The sequence below is a fragment of the Eublepharis macularius genome, chromosome 1 (assembly GCF_028583425.1).
Source record: "Eublepharis macularius isolate TG4126 chromosome 1, MPM_Emac_v1.0, whole genome shotgun sequence".
Taxonomy (NCBI): domain Eukaryota; kingdom Metazoa; phylum Chordata; class Lepidosauria; order Squamata; family Eublepharidae; genus Eublepharis; species Eublepharis macularius.
Genome location: NC_072790.1, coordinates 71,681,678 through 71,702,978, shown reverse-complemented (window position 1 = coordinate 71,702,978; position 21,301 = coordinate 71,681,678). Strand labels below are relative to the sequence as shown.

Below are 21,301 nucleotides of genomic sequence, written 5' to 3'. Positions count from 1 at the left end.
ATCCCATAAAAAGCAAGTGAGGATTTGTAAAATCAGCTGTCCTAAGAAACTGGAGTGGTCATGCTGTTTTAATTATTAGCGACACCTATTGCTAAGTTGAAACAGGGTTCAGATTAAACACAGTTTTTTCCTCTCAGCCTATTATTCCAGAGACCAGCAAGACATCTCATTGCCGTCTCTTGATTTGTATAAGCTTCCAGGACTGTAACATTTTCCATAATTCTATCTCATGCCTTTAATGAGTGTGGTTAAAAGACTTTTATTAGTAGTTTTTATTTTATTTATATCCTGTTTTTCTCTTTGAGGAGAAAGCCCAGAGTGGCTTTTAACATTGTTCCACCCCCAACTTCACTTAATCCTCACAGCAACACTTTAATGAAGATAGGTTAGGGTGAGAGATTATGATGCATGCAAGGTCACTCAGCAGGCTTCCATGACTGAGTGAGGAATTCAGAGACCTGGTCATCCCAGGACCTAGTCCTATACTCTAACTGCTATGTCACATCAGCCACTGATGTTCCAATTCCAATTTACTCTGTTTGTTCTCTTCTAACTAGATTTACAGCCCAATGTTGTTAAATTTCCTTGGAGGCAATTTGTTTTATTTCAATAGGACTTACTCCCAAGTGAATATGTATAAAGTTGCAATTGTGCAGCCCAAGCGTTTCATACATATATAACCCAAAGTTAGTTATTATGTGCCTTGGACTGTACCTTCATCCATCATGTATTACCTCAACATCCTGGTCCAGTAGAACTACAGCACTTGCTGGAGACCTTTCACCAGCCTCTCTCAAATCAGCATAGTTTCACTTATCCTGGGGATATGATCAACTGTGCAAGGGGGGGAGGGGAATTGATCAGATGAAAAAAGTGCTGCAGTGTTACAGCTAAATATTGGTGTGGCAGCCAAAAACAATATACCTGCAGGTCTAATACAGTTTTATGATGCAAAGCTTTACCTGGTCAGAGTATAGCATGATAGAGGACAGGATGTGGGACTGGCAAAATGAAATATAGTCCTAGACCATGTGCCTTATTGCAGCTGACATAAGGTTTCGATCACAAGATAAGGGTATCATTTCAAAAACACAACTGGCAGTGTAATCCTAAACAGAGTTACTCCAGTTTCAGCACATTGATTTCAACGAGCTTAAGCTGGAGTAACTCTGTTTAGGATCACATTGTTAGGACTTAACCAACATATTTCACACAGCAATGACAGATCTTGGCTAGATAACATATTACCCTTACCGGGAATTGCCACAGACCCCACCCCAGTTACATTTTAATGTCAGTGGACCAAAAGAATAAAGGAAGAGGTGGAGGGAGCCTAGAGTTCCCTCTGCAGGCCTTTTCTTAAAATGATTCTCTTTTACTCCACAGAGAATAGGATGCTGACTAGTTTTGCAGTGATTCAGAAGCTTGTGATAAAGCAGCCCTTTGCTGACAAACAAAAAGGCAGGGTATTTATTTGCAAATGGCTTATTTAAGAAAAATATGCATCCATTTCAACTGTACTACTCATACTTGTTATATTACAAGATTCAAACTTACATCTACTTGGGGAATCAGTACAGAATTTTTGGATGAATCTCTGGTAAGGAGCAAAACATAATCCATGTGTTCTATGAAGTCTTCCTTATGATTATAATAGAAAAGATGTGTTGGGGGTGGGGGGGAGAGAAACTTCATTTCCAAAAACCAATACAGTGAGATTTTAATGTCTTAATTGAAAAATAGCTTCCTGTCTTTCATAATTCTTGGACAGTTTTGTTTCATACATGCTATAGAAATTGCTCTGCATCATTATTACCAAACTCCATTAGTGGTTGAAATCCTTTTAACTAGCCTTTATGATTGTTCTAAAGTATTAATTCTTAAACATCAAAGACATAACCAGTTATTTATTATTTTATTTTATCTGTTTTATTTGACTTATATCCTGCCCTCCCCACGAATGGGCTCAGGGCGGCTCACATCATCATTAAAACACAAATTAATAGTCAAACAGATTTAAAACTTATATTAAAATACTCTGGCACCATTATACATAGGCTACTTTGGATACTAATAGAAGACCTGCATAGGTCATAGCTGTGGGTAAAACGCATAGTCGAGGGCAGTCATAGAAGAGGTAGCGATATTAGATAGGATAAGGGGGGGGACACCCACTGGTCCTCAACCAAAGGCCTGGAGGAACATCTCTGTTTTACAGGCCCTGCGAAACTATAATAGGTCCCGCAAGGCCCAGATCTCCAGGAGAGTGTTCCACCAGGCTGAGGCCAGGGTAGAAAAACTCCTGGCCCTGGTAAAGGCCAGCTGGATGTCCCTTGGGCCGGGGACCACCAGGAGTTGTTTATCTGAGGAGCGGAGCGCCCTGCAAGGGACGTAATGGGAGAGGCGGTCCCGCAGGTATGCCAGTCTCAGTCCGTGGAGGGCTTTAAACACCAAAGTTAACACCTTGAACCAGATCTGGAACTCCACTGGAAGCCAGTGCAGCTGGCACAGCACAGGATGGATATGCGCTCGAACAGATGTTCCTGTAAGAACGCGTGCCACTGCATTCTGGGCAGCCCAGCATAGAGTAAGTTGTAGTAATCTAGCCTGGAGGTGACCGTTGCATGGATTACTGTGGCCAGATCCTGAGATGAAAGATAGGGTGCCAGTTGCCTGGCCTGTCGAAGGTGAAAAAAGGCAGACCTGGCAACGGTCGTGACCTGGGCCTCCATTGAAAGTGTGGCGTCCAAAGTCACACCCAGGCTTCTCGCCATCAACGAAGACTTCAGTTGTACCCCCCTGAGGGCTGAGAGCCGGGTCCCCAACCCTGTTGCTCCACAACCCAGACACAGAACCTCCATCTTCAGGGGATTCAATTTCAGGCGACTCTGATGTAACCATACTATCACAGCCTCAAGACCCTTGGCCAAGGAATCCAGAGCACAGTCAGACTGGTCATCCATCAACAGATAGAGCTGGGTGTCATCTGCATACTGGTGACATCCCAGCCCAAAATTGCAGACTACCTGGGCGAGGGGGCGCATATAGATGTTAAATAGCATCGAGGAAAGAATTGCCCCCTGAGGGACGCCGCACACCAAGGAATGGCGAGCGGACATCTGTTCCCCAAGTGCCACCCACTGTCCCCGACCGCGAAGGAAGGAGCTCAGCCATTGAAGGACTGTCCCACAAATCCCCATGTCGGCAAGGTGGTGGGTCAAGAGATCATGAGCAACCGTGTTGAACGCTGCTGTAAGATCTAAAAGTATAAGCACTGCCGACCTGCCAGGTGCCACTGCAGATCATCTGTGAGGGTGACCAGAGCTGTCTCCATACCATGGCCGGGCCTGAAGCTGGACTGGAATGGGTCCAAGATAGAGGCATCATCCAAGTATACCTGTAACTGTTCCGCTACCCCCCTCTCAATTACCTTACCCAGGAATGGAATATTTGAAACTGGGCGGTAATTGTCTGGATCAACAGGAGCCAATGATGGTTTCTTTAATAAGGGCTGCACCACTGCCTCCTTCAATGAGTCTGGGAAAATCCCAGAACTCAGGGAAAGATTAATGATGTCAGCTGGCAGGACCCGCATCCCAGCATAGCCAGTTTTCACCAGCCATGATGGGCATGGGTCCAGTGGGCATGTGGCAGGTTTCACAGCATGCAAGACCCTGTCTACCTCTTCCTGGGAGAGTGGTCTGAACTGATCTAATGTCAACCCTGAAGTTGGCCAAGGGGCCTCCAGTTCACATACTGCATCAACTGTGGTGGACAGGTCCCAGCGGAGTGACAGGCTCTTATCTGCAAAATAGTCTCCAAAAGCCTCACAGCTTATCATCGAATTCACATTTTTTGTCCCATGTGTAATGGATGTTAAAGCCCGAATCACTCTGGAAAGTTGTGCTATAAGATGTTCTTGTCACTTCGTCATGGAGTCGCCGCCACACTCGCTCTAGCCGTCTCAGCTCCCGTTTCATCTGTCATACCTCCTCAGTATACCAGGGAGGTATTCTAGGTCGGGGGTGGCCATGGGTATAGGGCAGAATATCTCACTTGTTTAGTGGCCCCACATTATCGCAGAGCTTATTCGTTAGCTCGGTTTAATGTGCTACCTTCTGCGATACTTTATGGGAGATTCCATAAAATGCCATATACTAACAAGTTATGTACTTGTGCTCAGCGAGACAGAAACCCTGGAACATGTTTTTTTGTATTGTACTTATTACTGTGATATATGTCCGACATTCATTGACCTGCTGTTGAGAGAGCAAATTGGAAAATCTGATAAATGTAAATTTATCTTCCTATTGGCTACTCAGAACCAAAAGGTTATCGAAACTGTAGCTAAATTTTTGTATCTTGCATCTATGAGGTGAGTTGTGTATTTGTAGACTGAGTTCTGGTTGTGTCAAGTGTTTTTGTTAACATGGATGTAATACCAATAAAGGTTGCTGTTGCTAGTTCGGGGGTGGAGAGGGCGGTGGGGAACAATCTCGTCGATGGCATCAGAGAGACGGGCATTCCAGTCCTCTATCAGCTCATCCAATGAGCTGCCAGGGGGCATTGGATCCCGCAGAGCGTTCTGGAATCCAATTGGATCCATTTGACTCCGCGGGCGAGCATAAATCAGCTCGTCGCCCAAGCAGGGCGGGGGGGAGGAGGTTGTGGTGGGCAGATGAGTCCTCAAGATGAGGTGGTTTGACCATGGCACTACTATAGGTTCATCTAGATCCACCTGTATCCCTAGCCCAAAGATTAGGTCCAGCTTGTGTCTTGCTCTATGTGTGGGCGCCAATAGAAACTGGGAGAGTCCTCGCACCGCCATGGAAGCTATCAGGTTCATGGCTCGTGAGGAGGCGGCATCATCAGCATGAACATTGAAGTCTCCCAGGACCAAAAGCCAGGGATACTCCAAGGCCCAGCCAGCTACCGCCTCCAACAGGCCAGGCAAGGCATCTGCAGGTGCACTGGGCGATCGGTACACCAAACAGATGGCTATACTCTCCTCGGCATCCCACACCAGGCCCACACAGTCAATACTGGCAATCTTTGATTCTCGAATGAACATCACCACCCCATCTCCCCGGGCACTGTCCCATGACTGATGAAGGACCGAGAAACCTGGGGGAGGGTTTTTTTTGGCTCTTTCAGGGTGACAGTTTCACCTTCTCGGTCACGCACACCAGGTCCACCTCTTCCATTGCAAAATATTGCTGGAGGGTTGCGGTCTTATTATTAATGGACCTGGCATTGTACAACAGCAGTGATGGGAGAGGGCATGGAATCCTAGCCCCACTACCAGCATCCCTCAGGATGGGGCAAAGGTTGGAAGAGACCCGAGCATAGCCATATCTCTGGCTCCTTCCCTTATAATGCCTAGCCCCACCGCCATACCTCCCCCGTCCCATAACCACTATAATATGGCTTGGATCTTGCCAGCTTTTCTACTGGCATAAGAGGGAGGCGATGGGATCTCTGATTTCTCTCTTCACTGCAGCCTCACTCATGAGCCCCATGATAACAAGCATAGGTTTTTAGAGGACAAAAAGAGGCCAAAAGTTTATGTAGAGAGAAATAGTTTAATTCAGTGGTCCATCTTGCCTAACCTTGCCAAACCTGGCTGATAATATCTCTCCAGCGTGTGTTCTCTGCCCTACTTTGTATTATTTACTTACAAAATCTCAGTGCCACTTTAGGCCAAGGGTTTACAATGGCAAACAGGAAACCATTACATATAAATTTATTAAATTTTCCAATGTACACCATTTTTAAAACACACAATAGCAGACAACTGGATACTAAACCAGCAGAAATAGCCAGGGACAGTGATGTAAACAAACTCACCAATCAAAAGCCAGCTGAAATGAATACGTATCAACACATCAGCAATTGTGCTAGGAAATTGATTTCTTGAGAGGTGTGAGTTTAAAAACTCAGGAGTGGTTATTGAGAAGGGTCTGCCTTTAATAGAGTCTTTGCCTTGGCATGATATCTGAGGCACAGCAGGAACCTGAGTCTTTGACATCTATATACAGAGCTTGCTTGCACTCATTGACCCTTCCTAAAGATGTAATGGGCATCTGCTTTAACAAGTGACAGGTCTTCCAATGACTGCAACAGTGCTGCTTATATGTGAATTTTGGCAAGTTTCCAGAGAAAGGTAGTAAAAACTAAAAGGACTCTTTTGGCACCTTATAAACCAACTGATTTACTGAATTGCAAGATTTTGTGGAATGGACCCTGTGGTTGCTTCCACATGGAGGCAATTCCCACTCCCTGCTCATTTCCTCTATGGACATAAAGGTGTTTGCAGCAGTGATGTAGCTTCTGCCATGAGCGTTTCCTCCTATGTTTTCCCCTGGTTCCAGTGATACACAATTTATGCTCAGAGATCTTCCTATAACCAACAGGAGTATATCCTTACAGCCCTTTTATGATGAGTTTTGCTCAGATGTTGGATGGATAAAACAAGGGCCATTTCCCCATTTCTTAAACACTCATGGAACGCTGGCAGGTCTTTTGTGTGATTTCTGATGTCACCGTTTCCAGTATGGAGGCAGGCAGTTATAATTTGGAAACAGTGACATCAGAAATCACACAAATGAGCTGCCAGTGTTCTATGAGTGCTGTGCTGTTTTTAAGATGTAGGGAAATGGCCAAGGTCTATGTACACATTTACTTTTGATGTGGCAGTCAATACTTGGTGGCTTTCTTAACACGTTTTCATAGAAGGAGGTGTTTGTATGCACTATCATCTAGGTAAAGGTAAAATGATAAAGGTAGTCCCCTGTGCAAGCACCGAGTCATTACCGACCCATGGGGGGACATCACATCATGATGTTTTCTTGGCAGACTTTTTACGGGGTGGTTTGCCATTACCTTCCCCAGTCATCTACACTTTACCCCCGAGGAAACTGGGTACTCATTTTACCGACCTCAGAAGGATGGAAGGCTGAGTCAACCTTGAGCTGGCTATCTGAACCCAGCTTCCGCCAGGATCAAACTCAGGTCGTGAGCAGAGCTTGGACTGCAGTACTGCAGCTTTCCACTCTGTGCCACAGGGCTCTTGCACTATCATCTATGTAAAAAAAATTCTAATCTTTTAAAGATGTGCTAATCCTTCTCTGATTGAATGGAATTAACTATATCTATTTTTTTTTTAAATAATACCCCTCCTATAAGTAGGGAAGCAAACATGTTTTTGTCCTCAGTTTTCCCACAGAACTATACCGTAGTTTTAGGCAGAGAGACACTGATTGGCCCAAGGACACTCTGTGAGCTTTTTGGCTGATCTGGAATTTGAAGCCAAGTTAGAGTTGGTCTTAATCTGGCATTCTAACCGTTATACCATGTTGAGCATGCTACAGCTAGTAACTACAGATGCCTGCCCATGTCAAAAGATGTAGCCATCCAATTTAATGTGTGGCCAGGAGAACATTGTGATGGAGCAGTGCTACCAGATGTACATCCACATCTGTACTAGCGGCAGAAGCAAAGGCTTGCTTGTGCACACATCTCCCTTACTTTGAGTCCTTTAGCACCTTAAAGACCAACAGGATTTTCAGAGAATAATCTTGTGAGAGTCAAAGCTCCCTTTGTCAGATACCAGTAGGAATGGAGACCCCTGAGCATTTATATCTCACTCAGGAGGTGGGACGGGTGTTGCAAAGAAAGGAGCTGAATGCAAAAGTATGCAAAATGTAATCACTTTGATGAGACCTGTGTGGCACATTGCTTTTAATTTTTCTTAAATTCCAAAAAGTCACTTTTAAAACCTCCATTCAAAGAATATTTACAAAGGAAAAAAACCCTTCGCAAACTTTTATTAAATCCACTTTGGCTGTTGAAGCTGTACAAACCTTGCATTGAAAAGTACTCTGTCAGTGCAATCCTAAACAGAGTTAACCCTTCCAAGCCTATTGATTTCAGTTGATTTAGGAGGATATAAACTATGTTTAGAATTGCAGTTGCGTCCGCTAAAGTTTTGAGAAAGCAAAAGCAAATTGCCGATCAAACATTTTAACTAAATAAAGAAAGTAGACTACATTTACAAACTGGGAAAGAAAAATGCCATTTATTTTCTTTGTGGCTTACATATTACAGATCCCAAAGGGGAAACAATTTGAATGGTGGCTGATTCATATGGCAACTATAGTATGTAGAGACTTGCTGTATGCACCACTATGAATCTTTTCTCTGTAAATGCTGAGAGACGCAGTTCCTCAATCAGGAGCTGCAAGGATGCCAATGCCTTTGTTACAGAATCTTGTTTGACAATAAAATTATTGGTTGAACGAAAAGGGAAGCAGGTTTAACAATATCTTCATTTTCATGTTTGCAAAGTGAGTTGTTCATTCAAGTTAAGTTCTTACTGTGTATTCTTGAACAGATAAGCTTTCATGGTGGGATTGTTGCCCAGAATGAAACTTTGTAATATGGAGAACAAATAGTTCACCAATTTGTAATTGTAACATCTATTCCATGAGAGAATTATTAAGCTCAGAAACTCATCTCAGGCTGTCGGAAGCATCACCTTAGGGGTCAAATTATGAGTTTTGCCTGCTTCAAGAAGAACAAGATTTGAGTCTAGTAGCACCATCTAGATTTCCAGGGCATGAGCTTTTTCGACAGACAGAGCTCTCTTTGTCAGATACTGCTTCAAGAAGTCACCTCTGCCCAGGCTATCATTTGATTGCTTAACTTAGACATCTTGCCATATTTGTTGGATAATTGCATGGTGTGTCTATCTAACCATTTTTATTCCACTCTTCCTCTAAGCAGTTTAGGGCAGCATGCATGACTTTACCCTTTCCCACTGGGTGTGGGCACATTTCAGTGTATATTACATTGTTATAAAAGATTAATAGTAACCATGTCTATAAATCTTTATGCAACCATGTCAGACTTGCTGTACTCAAGTGTGTGTTCTATATGTGGGCACTTTTTGTATTGGACCACCGTTAATCTTGTATAATCCTTTGCATATACTGGTCTGTTGTTCATTATGAGGTTTTGGTTGAGGCTATTCAACAAATTGTAAAAATAATTGCTATATCAATGTTCGCTTTGGAAATTGTCAAGAATATCAACTATTATATATTGTGTGTGTTTTCGTGATACATTTCAATGGCAGCTTTTAAACTTCTTCCTTGTAGCTTGAAAATTTGCACTTTTTTCTATTAAGAGATTGTTGAGATCAATCAGTGAATGTTTTCATAACAACACTGATAAAAATACATTGTTTTATTTTACTTTCAGAAAAAACCCTTCCATGCTCTAACCATGTCCTCTTGTTTCCTAAAAGGGTAGCAGAGGAGAGCCTGGTCCAGCCGGCCCTCCAGGCATACCAGGTAAACTGGTAAGCAGCCAATGCCTCTTTCCGCCCGGTTTGTGTTTGTTTCCCCAAGTGCTCGTGGCTCCTATTCATGTATTTTAAAAGCCAAAGATGAACATGAATAGGGTGGTTGTTAGCTATCCATATTCCAGCTGCGGACTCATCTGTAATCTTATTTTCTCATTTGAATCCCAGGCAGCTCTCTCTCTCTCTCTCTCTCTCTCTCTCTCTCTCTCTCTCTCTCTCTCTCTCTCTCTCTCTCTCTCTTGGAAAATGTCATTTTTATGCAGCACCACAAAGGAGAAAAAAACCCGGAAGTCTCTATATGGCATTTAGATAGGCGATTTACCTGTGGGTTGTGTTATTCATTTTCAAGAAGCAGAAATACTGAAAGGCTAGGGTTGGGGTGTTTTTTTTTTTTTTTACTAGCTTCTACTTGGCATGAATAGCTGCTGAACGTGAATGGTCTCTTTGAAAGGATTCAGACGTCTTTTGCATGGTGTCTGTTAGAACGGAGTCTGAATATTTAGGGTCTGAAAGACTTCACTGTTAGAGAGGAATGCTTGCACCATAGGGGTGAGGGACGGTAGTATTTTTAGCACACCGACGAAAAGCAAGAAACTGCTGTTTTCTGACTGCCATAATGATGTGTCTGAAATAGTTCAGTATAATCTACCATTTGAAAAAAGGGGATGCAGGCACCATTGCATTGGGCCTGACTGTTCATAGGAAGGCCATAGCCTGCTTCACGGAGGCTGACTGTGTTGACTGTTGCTTTGCTTGGTCTAAAAATTATCCTAAGGTTGTGCCATGATTCTTTGCACAGGGTGCTGAAGGTGACCTAGGCCTCCCAGGTTTACCTGGGCCTCCAGGGCTGCCTGGTGCGACAGGTGACAGGGTGAGTATACAATTTGCCAGTAGGAATTAATGCACGTCCCTCCAGTTTAATTCTTCTCACTGTGCTTGATAATTTTCCAGTTTTTCAGTGTCACGCAAAATTCATGAATCTACTTAGGAAGAAAAGCTGTAAATAAATAGTGATAGCTAGCTTTATGTTCCATCCTGTGCCCCTGAAAGTTGTGGTGGTGCCACCAACAAAACCGTCTGTCAGCTGTCCCTCCCACTTCTCCCTCTGCTTTATTAAAGTTCATCAAACATTCCTTTTTATGTGTTTATTCAAGTTTTTATACAAATAAAATAAGTTACACAATATTATATTTTTGCTCATCCCATCCTTTTGGACCCCACATACAAATCTGGCTGCCTCCTTTAGCTCTCTACACAACAACTTCTGATGTCTTTGGGAGCCACCCCATGTCTAGAAATGATTTTGAATTTTCTGGGTCTCATTTTATCATCTGATGCCTGATACCTCTTGGACCTTTGTTAAAAGCTTTCATGTTTTGATTTTAATATTATTGGTACTTTGGAGAACAGAAGTCCTCCATTTTTGTTGTCTCCCATTTTCCAGATAATTTTTGGTGACTGCTTTTATATTAACAGGGGCTGGTTGCTTAATCACCACTTTTAGGATTCAGTAGTCAATAACATCCCCTTTCTTGAATCTCTGTTCTCTTTGACTTGTTTCTGGCAAGCAACATACATCATTGTGGCTTTAGCTGAACTGGCAAACTATTGTAGGATCCCAGAGGAATCACTTTCTGGGACATAACTTGGACAAAGCTCATTCCCAATCAATAGGGGTTGGCATTTGGGATTTACTAGCATTGGTTTGCATACTTCATTGCATCTGTGATTTCTGCAGTAACCATATGACTTTCTGTATACATATTCTGAGTATATGTTGCCTACTACACTGTCTGAGATATTTGCCCATTTTTATGTTAACTCAAAGTGTTAATAGCAATCATTAATGGAAATGATTCCTGCAATAGTTCATACTGTCACAACTGTTTTGGCACTAAGGAAACATTTGAATTAACTCTTTACAATGGATGTAGAGACCCAGGTGCTCATAGTCATATTCCTGCATAGCATAGGCTGAAAGTGCAGAGACTGGTATGAGGATTCAATATTGTCTTCAACCCACATAACTGCACCTGTTATGGTTCCATATCTTATTGCTAAGGGGATGCAGAAATGAAAACTGTAAGCTGATGCATGTGTTCACTGTGCAGATTTTTAGCATTTCATATAATCTGGAATATATCCAGTATCTCACTGCTGAAATTCCATGAATTTATATGGACGTTCATAGGGTTTGGGTCGCCAGTGCAGGAATGTCCTATAATAGCCTTCATCACTGCCTAAGGGTAAAGAGATTGTGGAATATTCTCCACATTTTTTATCTCAGTGCTCATCATGCAAGGAATTACAATGTAACATTTGAAATGTTTTCTTACCAGAAATGACCTTTGGTCAAATACACCAAAATCATGTTTTTGTTATATGTTACAAAAGGTTGCTTCCTTTGTGGGTGCAGCTGCAAAGGTGCACCAATTTTCTTTAGTTGTGCATGTGGTGGGATTGCTTTTATTATGCTTTGATTTCACATTTTTTTGTTGCAGCCAGTGGGTTGGATCTAGCAATCTACTTGCACAGGATCCTGGTGACTCTTCCCTGTTTTCTTGTCTCCCCAGAATTCCTGTCTGACCCTGAGAATGTTGATTCCTAGGGTTGCAGGATCCATGTTGAGCAATAGCCACATGGGTTTATTGGCTGCAGAGAGGAGGGGGAAGGGGCAAAATCCTGCCTCCCCCCTCTTTAGTGCAGCTCTGCTATTATACCACACAGGTTCCACAACCCCAAAAATCAACCTTCCCAGGGTCAGAAGGGGCTGTTGTGGTGGGGGAGGGAGGAAAGCAGGGAAGAACCATGACTATCAGTATCTTTCTGCTGATAGATTACTGGACCCAGTCCAGTATCTACTGGATCTAACCCATCATCCAGACAATTCACTATTTTGATAAAAATTAATATCTTTTGAGCTATGTGCATAACAAAACGTCCTGAGACCGTGATGCTTTGCATATCATCATGATGAAGTCTTCCTCTTTCCACATGAAAAGCAAACTGCTATCAGCCCATTAAATAATATGGAGAAAATATTGCATGTCCCTGTTTTAAGTCCTGTTTTCTCCACTTAAATTTGTAGGATAACTGTGTTTTAAATGTGGAAGCAGGAAGTGCTCATGATGTGACAATAGCAACATGGGACTCAACAAGAAGCATTGCTGGAAGAGTGAATTGCTTCAGAGGTACCAACGCTGATGTTAAAATTTTATGAACTCTTTGCAAGATTTTACCAGTTGGATTTCCTTACTCAGGCTTATAACACTTGTGACCACCAGGATGAATGCAGCCTATTGCCGTGTTCTGTGGCAGTCCCAGTCAGGCAGCAAAAGCAGAAGATTCATTGTTCCATGGTGTGCTTATCTGATTCTTGTCTGTTTTTCTAATATTTGCAATCTCCTAGGGTGCAGTTGCCCAAAATCAAAATAATGGTCCCATTGCAGTGAAGGAACAAGTTATGTCTCAATATGGAACATGCAATTGCACTCATACCCCAGCATCGCATAGCTGTAGAAACACTATGGGAATAATGCTGGATGTATGTTGTGATGGTACATCTGCTACAAGTAGCTTATTGCCAGTAGCTTTGTCTGGGGACAAATCTATAGTGTAAACTTAAGCTAATTTGATAGTAATTCTCTCTCATTAGGAAATTTTGGGAAGTAATTGTGCAAGGAGGCTAAGGATCTCTAACAATTCTCATTGCCTTCATAAAATTATAATTCCCAGTATGCTTTGTGGAAATTATGACAGTTTAACCAGAATAAAACGCAAGTTTGTAGTATACATGTTCCTTAGATGGTACTTGTGTAAGGCTTGGTCCACATCTGTAATTGAATGAATGGTAAAGTTCTGAGATGATAGAAGAATGGAATGTACTGCTTCAGAATTCAGGTGTGTATGTGTGTGGGGGGGATAATATTGCTTCATTGAGTTAAAAAAAACCTTGGAAGAACAAGGGTGAGAGAATCTTAAGAGAACGAATGTAGCAGAGGGTGAGAATGACTGAAACCTTTCTCTCTGATAGGCTAGGGTTATTTCTTTTTTACCTGTGGGGAATTTTTTTGACATGGGGGAGCACTGAAAATGATGTGTTCTACCAGTAACTTGTGGTGATATAGCTCATTCCACCACCTCATGATTCTATGACCTCATTCTATTGCACATGTAGTGAGATTCAGATATACAAATTAGGCATCTCTGTTCCCCACAGTCTGCATATGGTCAGGGTGTGTGCCCTTTCTGGTCCGTTGTCCATCATATGAATGCATGTGAAGTTACCTTATACTGAATCAGAGAGTTGGTCCTTCATGGTCAGTATTGTCTCCTTAGCTTGGCAGCAGCTCTCTAAGATCTCAAGCAGAGGTCTTTCATATCACCTATCCCTGGATCCTTTAAACTGGAGATGCTGGGGATTGAATTTGAGATTTTCCACATGCCAAGCAGATGCCATGCTGTTGAAAGGGATCAGTTATGGGAGCAGCATATCAGCACAGCCATCTGTGTATACTTCCTACACTTCTAGTTGTGCACTGAAATACCAAATGGAAAGTGCTGGAAGGTACCAGATGCATGTGCAGAAATGAAAATTTGGGATAAGCTAGGTCCAGATCCCTGGAATATCTATTTTTGATATTGTAAGTATTCAGTATGGATACACAAATTGCCCCAACAGACTGTTTTGCTCTTCACAGAGAGCTTGCCCAGCAGAAGACTGAGATCACTTTTCTTTCCTGGTATTTTGAGTTGAAATTCTCAGTGTAGCCCAGTGTTGCTGTGGAATATGTGGTCCCTGTGTCTACATTCTCACCTTGGTGCAGTATAATTATTCTGTAGGCCGAAGCACAAGAGTGCCTTATATAAAAACACTGTCAGAGTTAAATTACATATATTTCAACAGGACCTAATATGCTTAGGATGGCATTCATAATTAAAATTCCAGTTTAATATTTTATTTATTTTTCATTCATTGGTAGTTCTATGTTTGTAAGCCACCCAGAGCTGGTTCTCTGAAGAGGCTGTATAGACATTTTCTACATAAATAAATACTATATGTGTGTAATGGAAGTCCTTTTATAAAATAGGAGACAATAATGTGAAGCCTTCCTGATTTTTCTCATGGAAGTAGATCTCAGACTGGTGGGAAAGTTTGCCTTTAAGAGCTGCACGACAGAAGAAGCTTTTCTTGACATGAAGCTGTCATAAAAGAAGGCTTTAGAATTTGTTATGCAGCTGTTGACTTTGTTATGCAGCTGTAAAAAGGGCAGAATTCTCAGCAGATGAAAAGGCGGCAACCACAAATGCCAAGTTTGTATCAGAGGTATTTTGAGAAAATAGACCAACAAAACAAGCTAAATGGATCAGGTAAATGAGTCATGCTATACCGTTCAAAGTGTCCTGACCTGGATAGCTCAGGCAAGCCCAATCTCATCAGAATTTAAGCAGGGTTGGGCTTGGTTAGTAATTGGATGAGAGACCTCCAAAGAAGACCTGGGTTGCAGAGGCAGGCAATGGCAAACCGCCTCTGTTGGTCTCTTGCCATTAAAGCCCCACCAGGGGTCACAATAAGTCAGCTATGGCTTGAGGGAACTCTCCACCACCACATACCTTTCAAGGCAGTGGAATAAGTTGAGATATGCAGGAAACGTGTATAAGAAAAGGATATAGTGTCGATAGGAAAATGAAGTAGCTGAGAGGGAGTGATAAATTTGCACTGAAAAGGTTGCTGGTGGTTTATTCTGCCCAGAAATTATTGCCACCCTGTTTCCGATGTATATTTACTTCTCCATCCTTTTGCATTCACATCTGTGATGATCTGAACTACCGTACAGAGTCAGAAGCCAACCTGGAAGGCAGGCTAGCTACTAGGGCAACAAGCTGAAGCTACAGGAGGAAACCTTGAACACTTGCAGGGAGGAGAGAGTTCCTGCAGTCTCAGTATGGAAGAGTATTACTTTTGCAGCAGCAGGAAACTTTTCCCTTCCTCTTCTCTTTCCTGTTGTGTCATTCATCCTTGGTTCTTTTCTCTTGTTTCTTTCAGACAGAATGTACGCTTTTTGCATCTTTCCTGATAGAACAGTACCTTTATCTGAATTCTTTTTTTAAAAAAACCAATATTGCTTTTATTTCTTTACTAGCAACAGAACCTGTTATAAAAATAAATACAACAGGCTCTAGCAGCAGGGCCAAGGCGGCGGCCGGAAGGCCATGCTGGGGGCGGGTTCCCCCATGCTGCACCCCAGTCCCTGCCAGCACCGTGGCCCTGCAGCCGCTGCGGAGGCAGCAGGAAGGCCACACAGGTGGCTTTCCCCATCCTGTACCTCCCTGCTGGCTCTGCATGCAGGCCTCTGAGGGGCCGGGGAGGTGGTGCGGAGGCACAGTGCAGCCCCACATCCACTGCAGTGTAGCCCCACAACCTTGTGGGGGGCTTCCCTATGCTGCGCCTCCCCGCTGGCTCTGCAGGCAGGCCTCTGAGGGGCCATGGAGGTAGCGAGGAAGTGCAGCATGGCCCTGCAGCTGTTGTGGAGGCAGAGGGAAGGCCATGCAGGGGACCTCCCCTGCTCTGCACCTCCCCAGTGGCTCCACAGGCTGGCCTCTGAGGGGCCGTGGAGGTGGCGGGGAGGTGCAGTGTGGCCCCACAGCCACTGCAGAGGCAGCGGGAAGGCCTTGTGGGGGGCTCCCCCATGTTGTGCCTCCCCTCCAGCTCTGCAGGCAGACATCTGAGGGGCCGCAGAAGTGGCAGGGAGGCACCTCCCCACCAGTTCCGCAGCCCTTCAGAGGCCTGCTGCCGACAACTCTCCTTTTATACTGGCATAGGTGCACTGCAGGGTCCTCAGTGTGCCTGCGCCAGGATAAGAGGTGAGTAGTCGAGTATATGGCTCACCTTTTATGTTTAAGGATTTGTGTACTCTGAGTATTTTTTAAAAAGTGAAATTAGTTTATAGGTTTTGAGTCCAAAGTCACCTTAGAGACCAACAAGATTTTGAGAGTCAGAGCTCCCTTCTTCCGACATGAGTTTACAGGTTTTCAGTAAAGCCGTATTACAGCTGGACAAAACAACAAGAGCATTAAATAGTTTTGAATGGAGGTGCCAAGCATAATTATAATATCCACCTGGCACAGTGATTCCCATGCACACAAAGCTCACCTACTTGCAACCCATTTTACTCAGTACAAGGGACGGCTCCAGGTACTTAAAGGGAGCTTCGTCTTCCATGGATGTGAATGAGAAAGGTACTCTCAGAGGGGGGCCTTGTGTGCATCAAAACAAAAAAATGAAGCTTTGGATTTAGGGGAGGGCATTCTTCTAAACTTGCTTATAAAAACCATGTATATAGATATAGAGGAAGAGCATTTTTCATTTTAAAATTATTTCTAGCTCATTTTTGTAGCTAGGAGTTTGGGTCCTGGGAGCAGGAGACATTGTTAACCCTCTAGACCACCTTTTGCATGCATACAAAGCAAATAAATAATCATGATGATCATGTTTATCTCCATACATAATCTTCCCTTCCTTCTGTTTTCTTTCCTGACCCATAAAGATTTCAATACACTAGTTCATAATCATGTCTGTAATTGACTTTAATTACATTAATATGCATGTTCTTCTGATTTACCCAGTATATAATATCACAAAGCTTTCATTTGTATTGTCAACAAATGCATCTATTATAACCTATCAAACTCCACTTTTGTGTTTCTCCTTAATGGATAATATAGAAAGAGGTTTTCAACATTCCTGACTCCCACTCATTTAACATGTTAAAAATATTTTTTTGTACTTGCTACTAGAGATGGACACGAACAGCAATATGGACAAAAAAAGCCACGAAAAGCCCAATCTGCTGATCGCAAACAAGCTGTTTGTGAGGCCCCATTCTAAATGAACAAGTGGTCATTGCAAGCCTTGTTCGTTGCATTTGTCAGCCTTTTGTCAAGCCAGGCAGTCTGGCACCTGCAATCAATTCCCTTGGCAACGTAGGCAGGGATTGTCTGAACTCTGTCTGAACTCCTGCTGTTGCCCTGGAAACCCCAATGTAAGCCCAATTTAGCTTGATAGGCAGGTCTTCCTTCCAAGTGTGGAGTTCCAAATTTGTTACAAGAGAGCAAAGGCCGGGAGGGGGCGGGGCTCCCAGCTCTGGCTAGTCTTTGGAAAGGGAGAGACAGCTGCTATTGGCATTTTGATAGTGAGACAGGGAGAGTGCATTGGAGCTTAAATGTTCCTTGTGTGTGGTGGAATATGGATCTACCACTTTAGGTTCCAGGGCTGCTGCCAGGCTCTGGGGCCAAGCTATTATTTATTATTGGTACCTTTCCTGCTGCTTGCTCAGGTCAGGTTTCTGGGAGTGGTGCAGTAGGGATCTTGACCAAACTTGGATGATGGCTGGAGGAGGGCCTGCTGGCCCCCACGAACATCCAACCACGAATATATTTGTGAACAGATCATGCTCGTAAGTGTTCATGAGTCCCTGTTCGTGGATGGCAACGAACAACGAACATCATGTTCAGGTTTTTTTCTGTTCGTGCCCATCTCTGCTTGCAACCCCTACAGTCTGGGTTAGAGACCAAAGAATGGCTGTGTATGTATCTTTGAAACTCGTAAATGATATGTAATATTCCACAAAGGCCTTTTTAGCTGAGTCATTTGGACTAGAATAGATAATGCAATGGGCATATAGCAGATGAATCCTGAGGCAAAACTGCTCTGCCTTGCCCTAGGGACTCTATGCCATTGTATTCTAAGTATAAATTCAGGCTTCACCATTGAATACTTAATCGACTCTCTGAACAGATTAGTTTTTTAAAAAAACCTGGAATCTGTCTTCTTAGTGAGAAAGATGGGCTATAATTAAAATAAATAAAATAAACTGATTTAACATTTGTTAATAATTTTTTTTAAAAAATCTTTTTTTAATTGGATATAGGGTATAGTTGGTGAACAAGGACCTAAAGGAGAACAAGTAAGTATGTATTCATGTAGTTTCTCATGCTTCTGATATTGTCAAAATCCTGGAAAAATGCATAATATGTACCTCTTGTTATAATGCAGGGTTCTGCTGGTGGAGAAGGGGAGCCAGGAGGAAAAGGAGACCTTGTAAGACCCACTTTCAATTTCATAGAGTTCAAAGCTTTATGTACATCTTAAATTGGAAAGTTTTTTTCCCCTATAAGGTGAACAAAAAGTCCATAGAAAGTGTTGCTGCAAGATTTGCATATCTGAAATGAATATGAGTTGGATATGTCCTCGTTATGTAACTAACATTCAGTAAGAAATCTGAAATGGTTGATAAGTGATTAGAGTAGTTGACCACACATTTTGGCTACATTGGGCATTTACCAGGCTTCCACTAGTCTTCCCAGAATGGTTGAAGTCCCTGAGAACTTTGGGGCTGAAGCAGGAGAGGGAAGTGCTCCATGGATTGAAATCCTTCCATGTGCGCTAACACTCTGTTGGATCCAACCCATTATTTACTTCTGTGTTCCATATCCTGGCAACTTCCTCTTCCTCATCACATTATTTTAACTTCCTTCTCTGCTCTGTAATGGCTTTTTGAGTACAAAAATTTAAATTAGGTCTTAATGGCCATATTTATTGTAGAAGACACTGGGTTGCATCCAACGTTCCACTGGCAAAGAAGCTTTGCACCAATGTGATGTATCTCTTCCACAGGCAGAATTTTCCTTGCATTGGAGGAGAGCTCCAATTCGTATAAAAGCAAAAATGATATAGATGATTTTGACTTGGATCTTGAATAGTGAATATTCAAATTTTACAGTAGAAGACGAATACTCCTTGTTTGCAACGTTTTACTCTTTTAAAGTTTATACTGTAATGTGAATTTTTTATTATACCTCTTCTTCTTTTTTGGGCACTCCTTTATGTCTAACTTTACATACTCGAGGAATTCTCCTTTCTTCTGAGTGTAGTTTTTAACGAGTTAGAGAATGATATCAAATCCTTTATATTTTAAATAGCATATTCATATACCATCTTGACATAATTTATCTTGTTTTGTTAGGGCGACATGGGTTTGCCAGGCCCTAAAGGATCCGTAAGTATGATGAACTGCATTGTTACAGAAAATCAAAGGCATAATAAATCAGAAAAATATTTCAAACAAGAAGGTGGTTGTTTGGCTTCACAAATGGAGTTTAAATATTTAGTTCCCCAAGCAAGAAAGTTAAGGCAAATGTGATCCATCATTCATTTTTATCTTAAAGCTTTAAATTACTGGAGGGTTTCTTGAAGTTAGAAACATGATGTCCCCCTTCTGCTTTCTGGGGATGGGGGAGGGGTGCAAGGAAAAAGAGAAGTAAATTAGTGGGAGAATGCAAGAGAGAACTGTATCTGTGAATTGCATTTTGAACAGGACATATAGGTTGTGCGTCTTCATGTCACATAGCGCACCCACTTAATGTGGATGCAGAATTCAGTCTGCAGAGGGGTTTTCCACATGGAGTTTTCCATAGGTTCTCACCTGATGTTGCTTTGATTTATCCCCTGATTTCTGCATGCAGTTTTTTGCCTTTAGTTTTCACTGGGTTTTTTGCCGTCCCCTTTTTGGTTCTTTTGAGACCATTTGAACTCCAATCTTTTTCTGGAAGCTGATTTTGAGACTCCCCCCGCCACCCTTGTGCATAATGTTTGTTTTGGTGTTTGTCATCATCAAACCACTCACCCTACCTTCCTTCCTGTCCCTCCTGGTTTTGTTTTCTAGCTTTTTCTATTTGTCATTTTCATAGAGTTATATCAACCCACCATTGTATCAATACACGCAGCAGATTCTTGGAATTCCCAGCTTTCATTTTTTAAAAAAATTACTTTCTAGCCTCTTTCCTTGTGGAGATGGGTCTTTCCCCTTATATTGCTGCAGGGGGAAAGTGCTAGAGATTTTTAAAAAACTGAAATCTGGAAATTCAGAGAATCTGCTATATGTATTGTTACAACAGTAGTTCAATACAATGCCTTGGAAATGGCAATTTTAAAAAAAATGCAGTAGCCCTTGGAAGCCCACGGGAGGGGCTGGTGGCCACTTCTGGTGCCAGAAAAATGCAGCACAGTTTGAAAATCACATAGCCGCTCCTGCTCCAGGCTCCATCCCAACAGAGGTTGGTTTTTTTTTAGAAAGCAAGGGATGTCTTTGTTTATATGTGTGGTGCATGCACCATGGCTTAGAAAGAAAATGGGACTTAGCTGTTGGTTCATGTGAACAACAAAGATTACTGAATTTAGAGAGACTGAAAAATGCCTCCCCCTCCCCATGCACATATAGTAGTTTTAGGAGGCAGCAACAAACAAGAAACACTCAGTGGCCCAGATTCAGCTCAGGTTAATGGACCAGCTTCTCATTGATCATCTGAAATGACATATAATGTGTTCATATTTATGGGCTGTTGAGAATGACTCCGTTTTATGATTCTTTATAACTGTGTCTCTGTTACGCGCTTCTGTCACAGCTCTATTTTTCAATGTATAATACTTTATAAGATGCTTCCCCCCCGCCCCATCCCATGTATATTATTCAGCTCTTGTCATGCTCTGTTGCTGGCGATGTGGCCTGCATGTATAGGGAGGAACATTCCCATCTGTCTCAGGTTCATCCACCCAGTTCAGTGGGGATTGTCAAACATAGACTAGAAGTAATATCATTTTGTCAAATAAATTAAATATCAGAGATGGCATAACTGAAAACGTTTATCATAGTGCTGTGGGTGTGCCTCAACAAAATTAGTTGTTACAGAAAATCTGCTCTGAGTAAACTTTCTCAGATGTTCTAAATGAGTATAATGAACATGTAGCAGGGAGGAGCAGAATTGCCATGGAAAGCCCCCCCCCAGTATACAGCGTTGAATGGGATGTATGCATAGAGCCTATTTATTTATTTAATATTTATTTATGTTATAAGAAATGAAAAATGCAGAAATGTAAAA

General features: G+C 42.4%; 1 protein-coding gene across 1 annotated transcript in view; it reads left to right on the top strand.

Moving 5' to 3' along the window:
- COL9A1 (collagen type IX alpha 1 chain) overlaps nt 1–21,301 on the top strand; it is a 102,827-nt gene that overhangs the window by 64,384 nt on the left and 17,142 nt on the right. The window contains exons 29-33 of the mRNA XM_054983926.1: nt 9,308–9,361; nt 10,164–10,235; nt 18,295–18,330; nt 18,420–18,464; nt 19,390–19,422. Of these exons, the coding sequence (XP_054839901.1) occupies nt 9,308–9,361; nt 10,164–10,235; nt 18,295–18,330; nt 18,420–18,464; nt 19,390–19,422 (240 nt within the window). The remainder of the gene's footprint in view (nt 1–9,307; nt 9,362–10,163; nt 10,236–18,294; nt 18,331–18,419; nt 18,465–19,389; nt 19,423–21,301) is intronic.